This window comes from Pan paniscus, chromosome 13, assembly GCF_029289425.2.
Source record: "Pan paniscus chromosome 13, NHGRI_mPanPan1-v2.0_pri, whole genome shotgun sequence".
In the NCBI taxonomy this organism is placed as follows: domain Eukaryota; kingdom Metazoa; phylum Chordata; class Mammalia; order Primates; family Hominidae; genus Pan; species Pan paniscus.
Genome location: NC_073262.2, coordinates 129530141 through 129549677, shown reverse-complemented (window position 1 = coordinate 129549677; position 19537 = coordinate 129530141). Strand labels below are relative to the sequence as shown.

Here is a 19537-nt window from a genome sequence, read left to right as displayed (position 1 = left end):
ACTCTGCAATGGTCTGAGAAGATATGATATGATTTCAAGTTTTTTACATTTTCAGAAATAGCCTGATGTAAACATATTCAACTGTTATTTGAAAAAAGTACAAAGGCAATTCATTGGAGAACTGATAGTCATTTTTACAAATGGTGCTGAAATATTTGGAAGTCCGCAAGCAAAAAACGAACTCTGGTTCATACCTCACATCTTATATAAAAACTAACTCAAAATGGGCTATATATCTAAATGTAAATTTTAAGACTATGGAACTCCTAAAAGAAAATGTAGCAGAAAATCATGGTCTTGGGTAATGTCAAAAGATTCTTAGATACAACACTAAACGCTTGACACATTGATAAATTGTGCTTCATCAAAATTATAAAGTTTTGTGCCACAAAAGATACTTTTAAGAGAATGGGGGAAAAAAGCCACAGACTCAGGGAAAATATATGCAAATCACCTATCTTATGAAGCGCTTTTATTCAGAATATATAAAGAATTCCCTAAACTCAATGATAAGAAAACAAACAATCCAATTAAAAGTAGACAAAATAATGGAACAGAAACTTCAGCAAAGAAGATATATAGGTAGCCGATAAACAGAAACATCATTAGTCATTAGAGAAATATAAATGAAAACTACAACCTCACACCTATTTGAATGGCTAAGATAAAAACAACTGAAAACACCAAATGCTGGGAGAACCGAGAGCAACTGGAACTCTCATATACTGCCGGCAGGAACGAAAACTGGTACAAACACTTAGGAAAACAGGCAGATTCTTATAAAGTTAAACATAAATTTACCATATATAATCCAGAAACCCTACTCCTATGTGCTTACCTAGGTGACATGAAAACTTATATTTACACAAATTCTGGTACGTAAATTTTTATAGCAGCTTTATTCATAAATGTCAAACCTGGAATCAACCCAAATATCCTTCAACTGGTGAAAGGATTAAAAAAAAAAAACAAAAAAACAAAACAAAAAAAAAATTCTGGTATATCTATACACTAGAGTAAATTCAACCATAAAAGAAAAAAAAATTATCAATATAGTTAATAGAAAGAGATGAATAACAAATAAACTTTGCTCAGGGAAAGAAGTACGACCCCTCAAAGCTAAATACTGTGTGATTTCATTTATATGACATGCTGGAAAAAGGAAAGTTAAGGAGATGGAGAAGAGAACAGTGCTTGTTGAGGATCAAGGGTCAGAGGAGGTTGACTACAGAGGGAGAGTGATGGGTAATTTTCTGGAGTGATACAACTGTGCTGTATCCAGATTGTTATGATAAACCACTCTAGACTTCTGTCAAAGCTCACATAAGCGTACACCACAAGGAGTAAATTTCACTATAAATTTTAAAGAAATAAAAATATTAACAAGGAACCCAAAGAAATAACTGATAGGTGATCAGTTTTTATACAGAAGTGCATAATACAAGACTAATATTTAGCCTTGTAAAAAAAAATCACCAAAGACTACAAAAACCATTACTTGAAAGTTTTTCAAGTAATTTTTAGGAAACAGGATATTCATATGGTGACATAGTATCACTTCATGTGGAACTTGCAAACAGCAAAGGGAAAAATGTACCTTTGCAACAGAGAGATTTGTCAGTCACTTTCTGAAACTAGTAACCAGGTATTAGTGGGATGGCTTGACACAGTGTATCTCCTGACCTGATGCAATCTGAAGAACACAGCGTTACCTATGACATTTTCTTGCTAAAAATGTGTAACCCAAATCCAATTAATCAAGTCCTCAAATGTAAGTGCCAATATATACAGAAATACACAGAACTAACTATTTACACCACGAAGAAATAATAAGACACCTACCATTCAATGAGACTGGTGTCCTGAAAAATTAAATCATAAAAAGGGCACGGTATGGTTTTTATATTAAAAAGAAATAATCAAAAGCAACATCAGAACCTTGAAAACCTGACTATAAAATATACTCTTTGAGAAAATTAGAAAATTTCATATTTGGACTAAATGGTAGGTGTTACTAGGGGATTCCTGCTAATTTTCTTTGATGTGGCCATGATGTTGTAGATAAGTAGCACAATGGCCCTTATTTTTTATTTTTTTATTTACTTAGTAGACACGGGGTTTCACTGTGTTAGCCAGGATGGTCTCGATCTCCTGACATCATGATCCACCCGCCTCAGCCTCCCAAAGTGCTGGGATTACAGGCGTGAGCCACTGCACCTGGCCAATGGCCCTTATTTTTTAAAAGACACACATTGAAGGATTTAGAGGCAAAGTAACAGGATGTCTCCAACCTGTCAGAGGGTTCAGCCCAAACAATTCTAGTTTCTCTCTTCTATCCTCCCTCCCTCTCCTCCTCTTCCCTTTCCCCTCTGAAACACATACACACAAACACACAAACTCTACATTCAAATAAATTTGGGAAATACTGCAAACCATACCTCCTTGAATATCCACAATGACACTGGTATGCTACTTATGATTCTAATTAGCTCTGCAATTAAGAAACCAATTAATTACATATTTCCCAAGCTTATTTGACCACAGAATTTTATTTTGAATGAATGTTTTGAACAGCACACAAAACTAGTTTCAAGGAAACAGGTCTAAAAAGACTCCTGAAGTGCCTTATACAGTAACTGACAATGGCAAAGGAAGCAGCTTTATAAAAATTTATATTAATTTGAATTTTATTTTCCTTTGAAACCATTGTAATTGTCTAAGTGTAAGAATCAAGAAGACATTTGTCAAAGGCCGTTTTCATTTTTTTTTCCTAAGGAAAAATATTTGGTTTGAGTTGGCTTATTTTATAAATTTCTGGCCATATGGTACATACTATTTTGTGCCTTACGTTTTTTCATTCAGCAATTATGTTGTAATCATATTTTCATGCCACTAAATTTTTCAAAAATGTTATTTTTAATAGATGCCTAATATTTCCATTTTACAATGAAACCATAACTGATTTAACCCTTGCACACATTGTTGTGCAAATTTCAATGTATTTAAGTTTTTGTTATTAAATTTAATTAGGGAATCAGTAACTTAAAAACAAATATCGGACCATCTCTCTATTATTTCCTCAGGATAGATTCCTAGTCAAGGACTCACTGAAGGTAAGCCTCTTGATTATACATTTCCAATGTGTTTTCCAGAAAGGTTATACCAATTTGCATTCATATCAGCAGCATATAGAAATGTCTGTTATCACTACCAACATTAAATGTGGTGAGATGGAGGGAGGTGGAGCAAGACGGCCAAATAGAAAGCTTTACAGATCATCCTTCCCAGAGGAACACCAAACTGAAGAACTAACTGCAGAAAAAATCACCTTCATAAGAACCAAAGATCATGTGAGTGATCACAGTACCTGGTTTTAACTTCACAACACTGAAAGAGGCACTGAAGGGAGAAGGAAAGATAGTCTTGAATTGCCAATGCCACTCCTCATCCATCCCCTGGTAGCATAGACAGAGAATCTGTGTACTTGGGGGAGGGAGAGCACAGTGATTGTGGACATCCCATTGGAACTCAGCACTGCCAGAAAGCAAAACTGGGCAGAACTTAGCCAGCATCCAGGGAGTGAGCATTTAGACCCGCCTAGGCCAGAGGGGAATTGCCCATCCCAGTGGTCAGAACCTGAGTTCCATCAGGCCCTGACACCATGGGCAAAAGTGCTCTGGGGTCCTAAACAAACTTGAAAGGTAGTCTGAGTCACAAGGACTGCAATTCTTGGGTAAGCTCTGGTGCTGTGCTGGGCTCAGAGCCAGTGGACCTGGGGGACATGCCTTCCAGTGAGACATCAGCCGGGACAGCCAAGTCAGTGCTTGTGTTACCCCTCTCCCAACTTCAGGCACTGCAACTCGCAGCTCTGGAAGAGACTATTTCCCAGTGCTTGAGGAGAGAAAATGGAAGAGTAAAGACAAATTTGTTTTGCGACTTGGATACCAGCTCAGCCACAGTAGGATAGGGTACCGAGCAGAGTCCTGAGGCCCCTATTCCAGGCTCTAGTTACCAGACATCATTTCTAGACATACCCTGGCCAGAAGAAAACCTTCTGCCTTGAAGAGAAAGACTCAATCCTAGCAGGATTCATCACCTGCTGACTAAAGGGCTCTAGGGACCTGAATAGGCCACTGTGGTAAACAGACAGTACTTACCCCATGGTATCTGGGTGAGACTCAGAGACATGCTGGCTTCAGGTGTGACCCAAGCACATTCCCAATATGGTGGCTTTGGGGAGAGACTCCTTCTGCTTAAGGAAAGAAGTGAGGAAAGTAAAGGGAACTTTGTCTTGCAGCTTAGGTACCAGCTTGGCCACAGCAGGGTAGAGCATCAGGCAGGCTCTTGGGGTACCTGATTCCAGGCCTTGGCTTTTGGAAAGCATTTCTGGACCTGACCTGGGCCAGAGGGGACCCCACTTCCCTGAAGGGAGAGATTCCCATTAGACAAATTTGGCAAAGAGATTGAAATAATTAAAACAAATCAAGAAGAAATTCTGGAGTTGAAAAATGTAATTGACATACTGAAGAATGCATCACAATTGACCAAGCAGAAGAAAGAATTAATGACCCTGAAGACAGGCTATTTGAAAACACACAGTGAGAGGAGACAAAAGGAATGAAGCACACCTTCACTATCTAGAAAATAGCCCTAAAAGTGCAAATCAAAGTGTTACTGGCCTTAAAGAGGATGGAGAGAGAGAGGGATAGAAGTAGAAAGTTTATTCAAAAGGATAATAACAGAACTTTCCAAACCTAGAGAAAGATGTCAATATTCAAGTACAAGACAGTTACAGAACATCAAACAGATTTGACCCAAATAAGACTACCTCAAGACATTTAATAATCAAACTCCCAAAGGTCAAGGAAAAAGAAAGGATCCTAAAAACAGCAAGAGAAAAGAAATAAATAACGTACAATGGAGTTCCAGTAGTTCTGACAGCAGACTTCAGTGGAAACCTTACAGGCAAGGAGAGAACGGCATGATATATTTAAAGTGCTGAAGGGGAAAAAAAATTTTATCCTATAATAGTATATCCAGCGAAAATATCCTTCAAATATGAAGGCAAAATAAAAAATTTCCCAAGAAAAGCTGAGAGATTTCATCAATGCCAGACATGTCCTACAAGAAATGCTAAAGGGAGTTCTTCAATCTGAAAGAAAAGGATGTTAATGAGCAGTAAAAAATCATCTGAAGGTACAAACTCACTGGTAATAGTAAGCACACAGAAAAACAGAATAAAAGGACACACTGTAATTGTGGTGTGTAAACTATTCATATCTTGAGTAGAAAGACTGTAAGATGAACCAATCAAAAATAATAACTACAACAAATTTTCAAACATAAACAGTGTAATAAAATATAAGTAGAAACAAAAGCTAAAAACCAGGGGGACAAAGTTAAAGTGTAGAGTTTTTATTCATTTTCTCTTTGCTTGCTTGCTTGCTTGTTTGTTTATGCAATCAGTGTTATCAGTTTAAAAAAAGGTCATATTAATTTCAAGCCTCATGGTAATCAGAAATCAAAAAATATACAACAGATACACAAAAAATAAAAAGCAAGAAATTAAAACATACCTCCAGAGAACATCACTCACTAAAAGGAAGGCAGGAAGGAAGGGAAGAGGAAAGGGAAGACCACAAAACAACCAGAAAACAAATAACAAAATGGTAGGAGTAAATCTTTACTAAACAATAATAGCATTAAATGAAAAAAGACTAAATGACACAGAATAGAATGAATATAAGGTCCAATGATCTGTTGCCTACAAGAAACACATTTCACCTATAGAGAATGAAAATACATATAGAGGCTGGGCACAGTGGCTCTCACCTGTAATCCCAGCCCTTTGGGAGGCCGAGGTGGGCGGATCACAAGGTCAGGAGATCGAGACCATCCTGGCTAACACAGTGAAACCCCGTCTCTACTAAAAATACAAAAAATTAGCCGGGCGTGGTGGCAGTCACCCGTAGTCCCAGCTAATCAGGAGGCTGAGGCAGGAGAATGGCGTGAACCTGGGAGGTGGAACTTACAGTGAGCCGAGATCACACCACTGCACTCCAGCCTGGGCGACACAGTGAGACTTCGTCTCAAAAAAAAAAAGAAAGAAAATACATAGAAATGGAAAAAGATACTTCATTCCAGTGGAAACCAGTAAAGAACAGGAGTAGCTATGCTTATATCAGACAAAACAGATTTGAAGATAAAAACTATAAAAAGAGACAAAGAAGGTAATTATATTATGATAAAGGGGTCAGTCAATTCAGTAAGAGGATATATTAATTATAATTATATATGCATCTAACATGGGAGCACCCAGATATATAAAGCAAATATTATTAGAGCTTAAGAGATCGATCGATCCCAATACAATAATAGCTGCAGACTTCAACACCCCACTTTTAGCAATGGAAAAGCGTTCCAGAAAGATGCTCAACAAAGAAACATAACACTTAATCTGCACTATAGACTAAATGGACCTAATAGATATTTACAGAACATTTCATCCAACAGCTGCAGAACACACATTCTTTTCCTCAGTACATGAATCATTCTCAAGGATAGACTATATGTTAGGCCACAAAAAAGTCTTTTAAAAAGTTGAGAAAAACTGAAATTATATCAAGTATCATCTCTGACCACAATGGAATAAGATTAGAAATCACTAAAAAGAGGAATTTTGAAAACTATACAAATACATGGAAATTGAACAATATGTTCCTAAATGACCAGTGGGTTAATGAGAAAATTAAGTAGGAAATTCAAAAATTTCTTGAAGCAAATGATAATACAAACACAACATTCTGAAACCTATGGGATACAGTGAAAGCAGGACTAAGAGGGAAGTTTATAGCAATAGGCGCCTGTATCTAAAAGGTAGAAAAACTTCAAATAACATAATGATTCATCTTAAACCACTGGAAAAGCAAGAGCTAACAAAACGAAAAAATAGTAGAAGAAAAGAAGTAATAAAGAGTAGAACTAAATGAAATGAAAAAAACAATACAAAAGATTCATGACAAAAAGTTGTTCTTTGGAAAACATAAAATCAACACACCTTTAGTCAGCCTAAGAAAAAAGAGAGAAGACCCAAATAAAAATGAGATTAAAAGTAGACATTAAAACCTATTCTACAGAAATTCAAAGGATTGTTAAAGGCTACTATGAGCAACCGTATGCCAATAAATTGGAAAACCTAGAAGAAATGAATAAATTCCTAGACACACACAACTTATCAAGATTAAACCATGAAGAAACCCAAAACCTAAACAAACCAATAAAAAGTAATGAGATTGGTGCCATAATAAAAAGTTTCCCAGCAAAGAAAAACCCTGGACCCAATGGCTTCACTGCTAAATTTTACCAAACATTTAAAAAGGAATGAATACCAATCCAACACAAACTATTTTGAAAAATAGAGGCAGAGGGAATACTTCCACACTAATTCTATGAGGCCAGTATTATCCTGATACCAAAACCAGACAAAGATATCAAAGAAAACTACAGGCCAATATCCCTGATGAACATTGATGCAAAGATAATAGCAAATTGAATTCAACATATTAAAAAGATCATTCATTATGACCATTTGGGATTTATCCCAGTGATGCAAGGATGGTTTAACATAAGGAGATCAATCAATGTGGTACACTATATCAACAGATACAAAGCCATATGGTCATTTCAATTGATGCTGAAAAAGCACTTGATAAAATTCAACATTCCTTCATGACAAAAAACCCTAAAAAATGAGTATAGAAGGAATACACCTCAACACAATAAAAGTCACATATGACAGACCCACAGCTAGTATCATGTTGAAAGGGGAAAAACAGAAAGCCTTTCCTCTAAGATGTGGAACATAACAAAGATGCACACTTTCACCACTGTTATTCAACATAGTACTGGAAGTCCTAGCTAGAGCAATCAGCCAAGACAAATAAATAAAGGGCATCCAAATTGGAAAGGAAGAAGCCAAATTATCTTTGTTTGCAGGTGGTATGGATCTTATATTTGGAAAAACCCACCAAAAAACTATTAAAACTGATATATAAATTCAGGAAAGTTGCAGGATACAAAATCAACATACAAAAGTCAGCAGCATTTCAATATGCTAATAGCAAACAATCTGAAAAGCCAAGAAAGTAATCCCATTTAAAATAGCTACAAGTAAATACATGTATTTATTTACAAGTTTTTATTTATTTATTTATTTATTTATTTATTTATTTAAATACAAATATTTAAAATAGCTACAAGTAAAATAAAATACCTAGGAATTAACTTAATCAAAGAAGTCAAAGATCTCTACAATGAAAACTATAAAATATTGATGAAAACATTGAAGCAGACACAAAAAGGGGAAAGATATTCCATGTTCATGGATTGGAAGACTCAATATTTTTAAAATGTCCATACTACCCAAAGCAAACTACAGATTCAATGCAACCCCTATCAAAATACCAATGACATTCTTCACAGAAATAGAAAAAGTAATTGTAATATTTACATGGAACCACAGAAGACCAAGAATAGCCAAAGCTATCCTGAGCAGAAAGAAGCAAACTGGAAGGATCACATAACCCCACTTTGAATTATACTACAAAGCTATAATAACCAAAAGACCATGGTACTGGCATAAAACCAGACACATAGATCAGTGGAAGAGAACAGAGAACCCAGAAACAAATCCATACATTTATGTTGATCTCATTTTCAACAAAGGTGCCAAGAGAATACACTGGGGAAAAGGACAGTCTCTTCAATAAATACTCCTGGGGGAACTGGATATCCATATGCAGAAGAATGAAACTAGACCCCTATCTCTCACCATATACAAAAATCAATTTGAAATGGATTAAAGACTTACATCTAAGACCTCAAACTATGAGTCTACTAAAAGAAAATGTTGGGGAATCTCTCCAGGACATTGGGTTGGCAAAGATTTATTGAGTAATACTCCACAAGCACAGGTCAAAAAGCAAAAATCAGCAAATGGGATCACACCATGTTAAAAGCCTTCTTTACAGGAAAGGAAACAATCAACAAAGTGAAGAGACAACTCACAGAATGGGAGAAAATATGTGCAAACTATCCATCTGACAAGAGGCTAATAACAAGAATATATAAGGAGTTCAAATAGCTGCTTATATATAGGATAAAACCTAATAATCTAATTTTTAAACTGTGCAAAAGATCTGAACAGACATTTCCCAAAAGAAGGCATACAAATGGCAAAAAGGCATATGAAAAGGTTCTCAATATCACTGATCCTCAGAGAAATGGCAAATCAAAACTACAATGAAACATCATTTCACTCCAGTTAAAATGGCTTTTATGCAAGAGACAGGCAATAACAAATGCTCGCGAGGATATGGAGAAAAGGGAACCCTTGTACACTTTTGGTGTGAATGTAAATTAGTACAACCACTATGGAGAACAGTTTGGAGTTTCCACAGAAAACTAAATGTAGAGCTACCATATGATCCAGCAATTCTACTGCTAGGTATATGCCCAAAAAGAAAGGAAATAATTATATCAAAGAGATATCTATATTCCCATGTTTACTGTAGCACTATTCATAGTAGCCAAGATTTGGGAGCAACCTAAGTATCCATCAACAGATGAATGGATAAAGAAAATGTAGTACTTATACACAATAGAATACTATTCATCCATTAAACAAAATGAGATCTTGTCATTTGCAACAACGTAGATGGAACTGGAGGTTACTGTGTTAAGTAAAATAAGCCAGGCACAGAAAGACAAATTTTGCATGTTCTTATTTATTTGTGGGAGCTATAAATTAAAACAAACTCATGGAGATAGAGAGTGAAAAGACGGTTACCAGATGCTGGGGTGGAGGATGAGCAGAAATGAAGATGGTTAATGGGTACAAAAAACAATTAGAATGAGTAAGATCTAGTATTTAATAGCACAACAGCGTGACGAGAGTCAACAATTTTTTTTGTACATTTAAAAATAACTAAAAGAGTAGAACTGGATTGTTTGTAACACAAAGAAAGGACAAATGCTTGAGGTGATGGATACTCCATTTACCCTGATGTATTATACACTGCATGCCTGTATTAAAATTCTCATGTACCCCATAAATATATACACCTGCTATGTATCCACAAAAATTAAAAATAAAAAATAAATGTAGTGAGATGAACAAACTAACTCTTTGCTAATATACAGCAAATTATTTTTAGATGCGCACTGGTCACTTATAAGTCTTTGGATTATATGTTAAAATTATTTTCTATTTTCCTAATAGGAGTTAGTATTAATTACTTCATTGCATGAGTTCTTTACATGCTGATTATATTAATTCTTTGTCAAAGTTTTCATTGGTCTATCTTCCAAAATTTTTTCATTACTTTTCTGTTTAGAAAGTCCTATATTCAAAAATCATCAATTAACTATTAACTTTTATGATTTCTTTTCTTTTTAAAATTATTTATTTTTATATTTCATTCACTGTAATTCAAAATCCTAACCAAGGCCACTCTGTTTCAGATGTACTAAGTGGCCATTTGGGAGACAAACAAGTTCTACATACTTTTGTGATTTTTCATGAATGGAAAGAAGAGACTGCTTTAAATTCTGAAAATACATGTGTAGGAGGAAGGAAAAAAAGGGAAGAAAAAAAACCTATGATTTTGTTAAAATAAAAGGTCAGATAGCAAAAGTAATTCAGCACAAACTCTGGATCATTTAGTCCTAGCAATCTTCTACTGTGAGGAGTTTTAGAACGTAACTCCATACTCACAAAGTAGAAGCTAGATTTTTTCAAACCAAGCAACTAGTTAGACAGAGGTAGAAACAAAACCCTTGGCTTCAAAATAATCCCAGAAATACTCTTCTCACCAAGCGAGTCTTACAGCATCTGATGTGTAAAAATCTTTTTTTTTAAGTAAAAATTATTCATTTCTTAACTGAAATGTTTTAAGGGTAAGAAGAAAAAATATAAAATAATTTAAAATAGGGGTAGTAAAAAATTTTAAGTTGTTTCTATTTCTGTTCAGTATACTCTTGAGTTATTTTTACAAGAAGTTTTTTTAAGAATAAGATTTAAATTTATGAAAAATCAACACTACTATCAGATGACTTTCTGAAATCTCTCAAGGTAGCCTGTGTCTTTTTTGTTTTTTGCCTGTTAGTATATATTTCAATGCCATTTATTGTTAAACAGGACAAATTAATATTAATGACTTATATTAACTTAATAATAAATACATTCTTTATTAAGGAAACATCTCAAAAATCTACTCCAACTTTCTTCTGATTCCCAAAATGTAAGCCCTTCCTTTGTACCTAGATTCAAGTCTATAAAATTGCTCCAAAATCACCAGGGCCATCAGAGGGTGCTTTCATCTGCAGATCTTCCATGCTCATGTCTCTGAGCCCAAATTACTGAGGGAAGTCATTATTTTCTTTCTCTTTCTAAAAAAGACACCTGTACTACTAGTACTAACTTCCTGTATAATTACTGATGGGGGCATATAGCAACCCTTTAGAAACAAAACTACAAAAGGTAAGCTTGTCTTCTTGCATTTCCTTTCTCTTACTACGTTTAACACGGGAGGTTTTCTATGTCTCACATTCAAATATTCTCACTCGGGCTGCCTAATTTTTCCCTCTGATTTTCCATCACTCTTTATGAAGGCTTGCTACTTTAGAATACACATTTTCTTAACAGAAGATAATAATCAGACGATGTCTCCCAAATATAAGTCCAAATCTTTCCTATCATGCTGTGTTCTTTGGCTCTTTTGACTTTATTTGAAGTCAGCCTTGAAGGGGATAGAGATAGGCTGTATGAAGTCCATGCTGAGAAGTTTTGCCCTGCCCTACTTGTCCTGTAATATTTCATGGATAGCCCAGTGGTGATTAAACCCGTGTGTACAGGAATAATCATGAGAATTTGTTAAAAATATAGGCTCTGGGGCCCTTTCCCCAGATTTCAGGATTCCATAGCTAAGGCATGCTTTTGAATGATTGTGATACTGGCAGTCCACTGACTATATGTGATACAGTGATTACAAAAATGGCTACAATTCTCCACCTCTCCCTCTATCCATAACCATTGCATGTGACTTTGCTGTTCCTCCAAGAGGTGGAGACTATCTCCCTATCCCATGAATCTGGGCTGGTCTTGTCACCTGCTTCAGTAACAGTATACAGAATACAGTGGAACTGACATTGTGCCAGCATAAGACTTGTTTATTTCTGCACTCTCCTGTAAACCTTATGCTGTGGCCTGGTGAATAAGCCCAGGCTAGCCTGCTGGCTGAGGAATGAGGCGTGGCATAACACCACCATCAGTCAGGCAGGCATGTAGAAGAAGCCATCCTAGAGCAGCCAGACCCCAGCAGACCAGCGCAGACACCTTAGCTCGCTAGCCAAAATCAGCTAAGCCCAGCCCAGCTGCTTCACATACTCATGAGCAAGAACAAATGTTTACTGTTTTAATCCACGAGTTTCAGGGTGATTCTTAACACAGTGATAGATTACTGATACATCATCACAGTTCTGAAACTCTTCACCTGAGAAATACAGATTTATGCCTTCTTCTCCACCTTCATAATTTAGGCTTTCCTTTCTTGTTCAGGTTACTGCAATATAGTCTTCCAACTTATCTCCCGCTTGTTGTCATTCCCCACCTCCATGCACACTGTTGCTACTAAGACGGTATTCCTTAAAGTCAGAAATTATATTGTCATAATTTATGTACTCTCATCATCTAGCATAATGCTTGGTACCCGATTGGTGCTCAATCTTGTTTGCAGAATGACTGCTACTACCAGATTCTTTTAACAGAGCTCTGACCACATCAGTGTCCCATGCAGAGCTCTACTGGCATTTACACCACACACTAAATCCACTTTCCACTTGGTCTATTTAATTCTAGGACCCCTGTGATCCGGACCCAGCCTAGCTTCCCACTCTTCTTCCCTTTCTTCTCTTATTGTCCATTCAAAAGTGAGGGCTGGCGGAACATGACCCTAACTTCTATGCTGATATTCAGACTTCTGCAGAGAATGCCCGTCCACAGCTCTTCAAGTTCTACACATTCTTGAAGGTCCAACTCAAATGCTATCTCCTCTGTGAAAATCTGATAGTTCTAGGTATGAAAAAGCTCACCATCTTCTCCCTACTTCTAACACTTAGCTTGAGCCTCTCTTAGTCACCTGATGCTAGGGTTACCTGTGTGGTATCACATCTAGTAGGCATATGCCCAAACACAGATTGTTAACTTTTTGAGGGTAGGTTCCAACTTTTACCACTCAGTGTTCCCTATTGTACCTACCATTATACATGAAACATAAAACTTTAACAAATGCCCTTTAAATGAACAGTTGATTTTTAGTCGCTACTCAAACAATAAAAACAGTAATACCCAAACTCATAATCCAAACCTAGAACAAACATGGCAAAATATATACAGTGTTTTTTCAGATATCAGTTTATAAAAGAATCTCCTGGAAAGCCTGTTCAAAATACAAATTTCTAGGCTCTACCCCCAGACAGATTGGTTCAGCAGAAGTCAAATCTGAGCTTGAATTCTTAGCCTATGTGATGCTGAGGGAGATCTGTCGGAGGTTTATGGGCAATATTTTGATACTTAGTGACATTGAGCCTTCTTTACAAATATGAATTCCAAAGAAAATCTCCCTTTTTTTTTATCATGCATCTAAGAATTTTAAGTTTCTTGACTTTAATGCCAAAGCATCAAGTACAGCAGGACTATAAAAAGAACCACTTTAACAATACATACACAGTCTGGCACCTTATTAGCTTAGGTTGCTGGGAATATGGCATCACACCCCATTCTTTGTAATCACAATCTGCACACATTTTTCATCTACATATCCTTTTTCTGAACTGTTTAAAATTTAATTTGCTACAAATAGCCCTTTTTCAGGCTACCTTACCACATGAGGTATGCTTTAAAATAACTGAAGGGCGCAAGACTCCTAGACTCCTACCTCGGTCCCAGAGGCTGGCTTGTAATGCTCTCTCGAGCTGTTCTTCTTCACTCAGTCCTGCTGTGTACGTGTCATAGTTCCCGGGTGCTTCTTCATAGTGATCCGGCCTGCCATGCGGATAATAATCCTGATATCCAGAGCTGCCTACAGGCACAAGGAAAAGGTTCTAGAACACAGCTATGGACTGTTGTTTTATACTTCCTGTTTTGTATAAGCAAAGACAAGCGAGTAAGGCATAACATTATTTTAGGTATAATAATTATCCTCAAAATAAGAAAACATGCCAAATGGTGATTGTCTTGTTACTGTATCCTCAGTGCCCACCATGGGGCTGGACATGAATGAGTCCTTATGTGCTAATGAGGAAAGGAGATATTAATTCAGAGGGTAGTCAGAAGTCCTGGGGAAGAGACTGGAATGAGCTATTGACATATGGAGTGGATTCTTTCAGCTTAGAGCTATTCAATACTTGGAGAGTTTTCAGTGAAGTCCTGGCTTGAGTCAAGAGAATGGTGGAAACAATAGCTAATAAAGCCTTATTGTCTTGTTGCTCTATACAATAAGGGGCAGACCAATGTTTCATGCAGATCCCACAGAATACTTCAGACAATACCAACATTAAGATGCAGCCAATTTCTCTGTAATTGTAATTCTATGTCAGAGATTATAGTTCCCCCCCAAAAAATGGTTTCTAGATAAAACAAGAAAGAAGAGACGACTTCAAAAAAAAAAATGGTTGCTAGATAAAACAAGAGAGAAGAGACAACCTGGTCATTAAATAATGCTTTAGGTACCAAACTTAGGTACACCATTAATAAAGGTCAATAACAGGGAAAAGTTCATTTTTGGAAGATACTTCCATTGATCTTTTCAGTTGGAGTTTATTCCTTACATTTTCTTTAACTGCCAATAGTTAGAGAATTTGTTTGGAAGAGATTTTTGTTCCCCACAGAAGGTTACCAATCTCATTGTGGCATAAAGAGAGAGAAGTAAAATAGTCTGTTTGATTTTTTTCTCTTCTTTCCTGCCATTATTATATTCTTTGAAGTTGATGTTTCAAATATTTAAATAATGTGGTTTGGGTTGTTGATGAAGATTCCTAACCTTTGCTATGAGTCTTTGTGACAGATCTCCATATTATCCCACAGAGTACAGCAGTACAGGCCTGAGTTGGAGCTTTAATAAGGCTACAGGAAAAAAAACACAATCCAGCTAAAAGAGGAACACTGAATGGCAGAATTGCATTAATTGAGATTTCATGCTCAGAATTTTTGATAGTTGGTCCTGAGGCTATTTTAAAATTTACTGTTGTATTCTTTATGAATATTTTCCTAATATGCAGGATTAAAAGGGAAACTGTAAATCAGCACTCTAGTAGACTTCATTTTCATATAAACAACGAATGACAAAACACACTAGTTTTTAATATAAATATTGGTCATGAAAAGTAGTTGTGTCTATTGATATTTTTAGAACAGCTTTATTGATACATAATTGACATCCATACAATTTATCAATTTAAAGTGTACAACTCAGTGGTTTTTAGTATGTTTTAGAGTTGCACCATCATTACCACAATCAATTTTGGACATTTTCATCATCCCCAAAAAGAAATCTGTACTCCTTAGCTAACAATCCTCACCCTCCCATCCCTTCTCCAGCTCTAAGTAAGCACTAATCTACTTTCTGTCTCTATAGAATATGCCTATTCTGGATAGCTCATATAAACAAAATCATGTAATATGTGGCATTTTGTGTCTAGCTTATTTCACTTAGTATATTTTCCAGGTTCATCAATTTTGTTACATTTATCGGTACTTCATTCTTTTTTATGGGCAAATAATATTCCACTGTATGGCTTATACCACATTTTGTTTATCCATGTGTCAACGGATAGACATTTGTATTATTTCTACCTTTTGACTGTTATGAATAATGCTGCTATAAACATTTGTGAGCAAGTTTTTAGGTGGACATATGGTTTCATTTCTTTTGAGTATATACCTAGAAGTGGAACTGCTGCGTCACATGGCAATTCTGTTTAACTATTTGAGGAATCGCCAGAATGTTTTCCAAAGTAGCTGTACCATTTTCTATTCCTACAAGCAGTGTATGTGGGTTCCAATTTCTCCACATCCTCACTAACACTTGCTATTATTTGCCTTTTTATTCACAAACATCCTAGGGCATATGAAGTGGTATCTCACTGTGGTTTTGATGACTAATAATGCTGAGTGTCTTTTTATGTGCTTATTGGCCATGTGTATATCTTATTAGAGAAATGTCTAGCCAGATCTTTTGTCCATTCTCAGTGATTGTGAAAAAACTCTTCTAACTTGATTCTATTTTACTGAACGTCCTTGAAAGTAAAAGAAAAAGGAATAATTTAAATAAACATTAAATAAAACGGTTTAGGATTTTGGAGACTAATTCTGAAAAGCTTTGCCCCAGTGCAGTAAATATTAATGAGGATTTACTAAATACCTCCAATAACCCAACTTTCATATTTTCTCTCACCTGTTTCCCATGTCAAAATATTAACATTATTGATATTTAGAACAGGAGAAGGAGACAAGTACATTTTCCAAATCCTCACAATGGCTTAAAACTGAACTTGGATCTTAATATGAACACTTATTCTTAAACTGGTCTCTATCCAATAGAATCAGAAAAATTTAGCCCCATTGCTGCATTGGGGAACACCCAACCAGCCAGTTTCAGACCTTGAGAGTAAAGGAGACTGTGGTAGTGTTTTCACAAATCTTACTTTTCATTCCTTATTTAAAAAAAAAAAAAAAAAAAAGAACTTTCACATGAGGACAAATGGTAAAAACATAATTAATACATCTTCTCCACAAAGAATCAAAGAAAGTGGCAACCATTCTGCAACACTAATAGAATATTTATAGAGACGTCACTGAATAGCATGGGATGCTTCAGCAATCCCTGCTTAGAGAAACTGCCCAATTCCCTATGAATGCCAATTATTTTACTGGAATACAAAAAGTATATTGGGTAATTTCCCACATGGCTCATTATCACTTTCAAACCCATGTGGAAAGCCATTCTGTTATGTAAGATCTACGCAGCATTTCTACCTATCCACCCCCAAAAATGCTCAGTTAATTCAAAAGCCAAAATAACCCAAGGTCTCTGAATATTTGCTCACCACATAGAAACTGTATATCTACCTAGAGTTTTAATTGCCAGATACACATGCGATGATTTGAGGCAACATTTTCTTGATGTAGAAAAACATTTTTATTCATGCTATTTCTTATTTTAAAATAATCTGGCAGTTCTTCAATGAAATAAAGTCAACAACTCTAAACATCTGAATATTATAAAAACAAATTTGGTACTTGTCAGACAAAATATGGGGAAAGAAAATGGGAAAGTTTTGGTGCCTTAAATCAGAAAGACCAGTGTGGCTAAACGTTCTATGTCATCAATCATAGATCATCAACAGGACCCAAAATCTCATCAGTATCTATTATAATGAGAACAGATCTCCTCCTGTAGGACCAAAAATTTTCTATGGATGTTTCACTGGCCCAATCAGATGTTTTAAAATCTTCATAATAAACATTCCTGGAAAAACCTAGCAATCAAACAATTAAGATAAATACATTTAAATTATGTCCTGAGAGGAATACTAGTTTAATTTTTTTTTTTTTTAGTTATATACTTAGGCTCTGAGTAAAAGAAAATCTGGTTATCATTATTCTATTAACTACTCCATCTGTTCCTTATACACGTACCAGGATTTCATGGCAAAGGAGATCAAGAAACACCACCAAGATTAGAAAAATTGGTAACAGCTTTTTAAACATTCATGAGGTTCTTTGACCTATAAAGACTTTTCCAGCTAAGGACAGCCATATTAAGAATAAATCATTACTTGTAAGATATACATATGCTCTCATAAAAGTTCCCTAGATGACCATTAGCATAGCCACCTGGCCTTAAGTAGCTCTGCCTTTGAAGAAATCCAATCACTTCAGAGAAAAGCATATAACTATGGTAATTTTACAGAGGTTAAAAGAGGTAAAAAGGGCTTTTTATTATTTTCGCCCTTAATTCTCTGGTCTGTGTGACTGTGCTTCTTCCACATAAGAAGGAAAGAAGCTGTTCTCTTCAGTCCTCTTTTTTAAAAAATAGAAAATAAATCGAGTGCAAAAGAGAGAGAAGACAGTAAGTAGAACTGCCCTATTTTGTAAGGTTAAATTGGCAGAGTGTCAATCTCATATCCTTACACAGTAGAAAAGGCAGGAGCTAGGAATAAGATTCTATTGGAACACACCTATACCCACTTGTTTACACATTGTCTCTGGCAGCTTTCATGCTACAAGGACAGGTTAGTTCCAGCAGAGACTATATGGCCAATAAAGCCCTTGATGCCTGAAATATTATCTGTCCGGTCCTTTAAAGAAAAGGCTGCTAGTCTCAGCTTTAAGCTATAGTGGTCCTCAATTAATATAAACAGAAACACATCTTAGTCCATTTGGGATGCTATAACAAACAGCCATAGACTGGCTGGCTTAAGCAATAGAAATTTCTCACAATCTGGAGGCTGGAAGCTTGCGATGCCAGTGTGGTCAGTTCTGGTGACGACCCTCTTCCAGGCTGCAGACTGCTGACTTCTTGTATCCTCATGTGGCAGTGAGGAAGCTAGAGAGCTCTCTGAGGTCGCTTTTATAGGGACATTAATCCCATTCATGAGGGCCCTACCCTCATGACCTAATTTTTTCCCCAAACTCCTACCCTACTAAAATCATCACATTAGGGGTTAGGGTTTCAACGTATGAGTTTGGGGAGGGGCACATTCAGTTCACTGCATTAAGATATGAGTGTTCCAATGGCCATGGCTAACACCTGGCTGCTGGGCCTGATCTAAAATACTACCGTGTAGCCACCCCAGACTGGAACGCAAAGGCTTTAGCCTAAAATAGGTCTTACGCTTTTAACAGGGAGTCTTTTCTATCTATTTACACAGACACTTAGAAAAATACATTCTTCCTCATTAAGTCACATGGCATTTGTTAGAGGCACGCCTATTTTAGCATCTGACGGTATGCAAGGGTTCCTGAATATACACGGGATGGGCCATGGAGAACTATACACCTAAACCCAACTTCTAACACTTTCCCAGCAGCAGAGTCTCAGACTGAGACTCAAAGCACCAAGGTCTAATATGAATCTTATCACACATGAGAGACCTCATACCAATCATACCATGTTTTCATGCCTGAGTTACCTCCTTCCCTGGCCTTCCCTACCAACCCCCACAAATATGCTCCCTAGGCTACCCTCCATCTAGCTTCCAGGCGTGTTAGAGGCACAGTTACACAACATGTGAATGACCCTACCACAGCAGAAACTAGTAGTATCCTAAAGTACTCTGTAGAGCTGAACACTATAATTTTAAAAATAAGTTAAAATTTATTAAATGAAATAAAGTGCCTACCTGAACTATTAAAGTAGTATTGCCGTCCTGGGTAACCAGCACTGGAGGAAAAACCGCCTAAACATAAAAGAAACAA

General features: G+C 36.2%; 1 protein-coding gene across 7 annotated transcripts in view; it reads right to left on the bottom strand.

The window, feature by feature from the left end:
- Positions 1-19537, bottom strand: part of RHBDD1 (rhomboid domain containing 1) — a 164056-nt gene that overhangs the window by 71354 nt on the left and 73165 nt on the right. For 5 of the 7 annotated variants that reach the window (XM_034955301.3, XM_008975277.5, XM_055109153.2 and 2 more), the window contains 2 exons: positions 19462-19518; positions 13995-14138 (listed from right to left, as the gene is read on the bottom strand). In XM_034955301.3, the coding sequence (XP_034811192.1) occupies positions 13995-14138; positions 19462-19518 (201 nt within the window). The remainder of the gene's footprint in view (positions 1-13994; positions 14139-19461; positions 19519-19537) is intronic. The other 2 variants (XM_063595295.1, XM_055109154.2) reach the window with 1 other exon arrangement.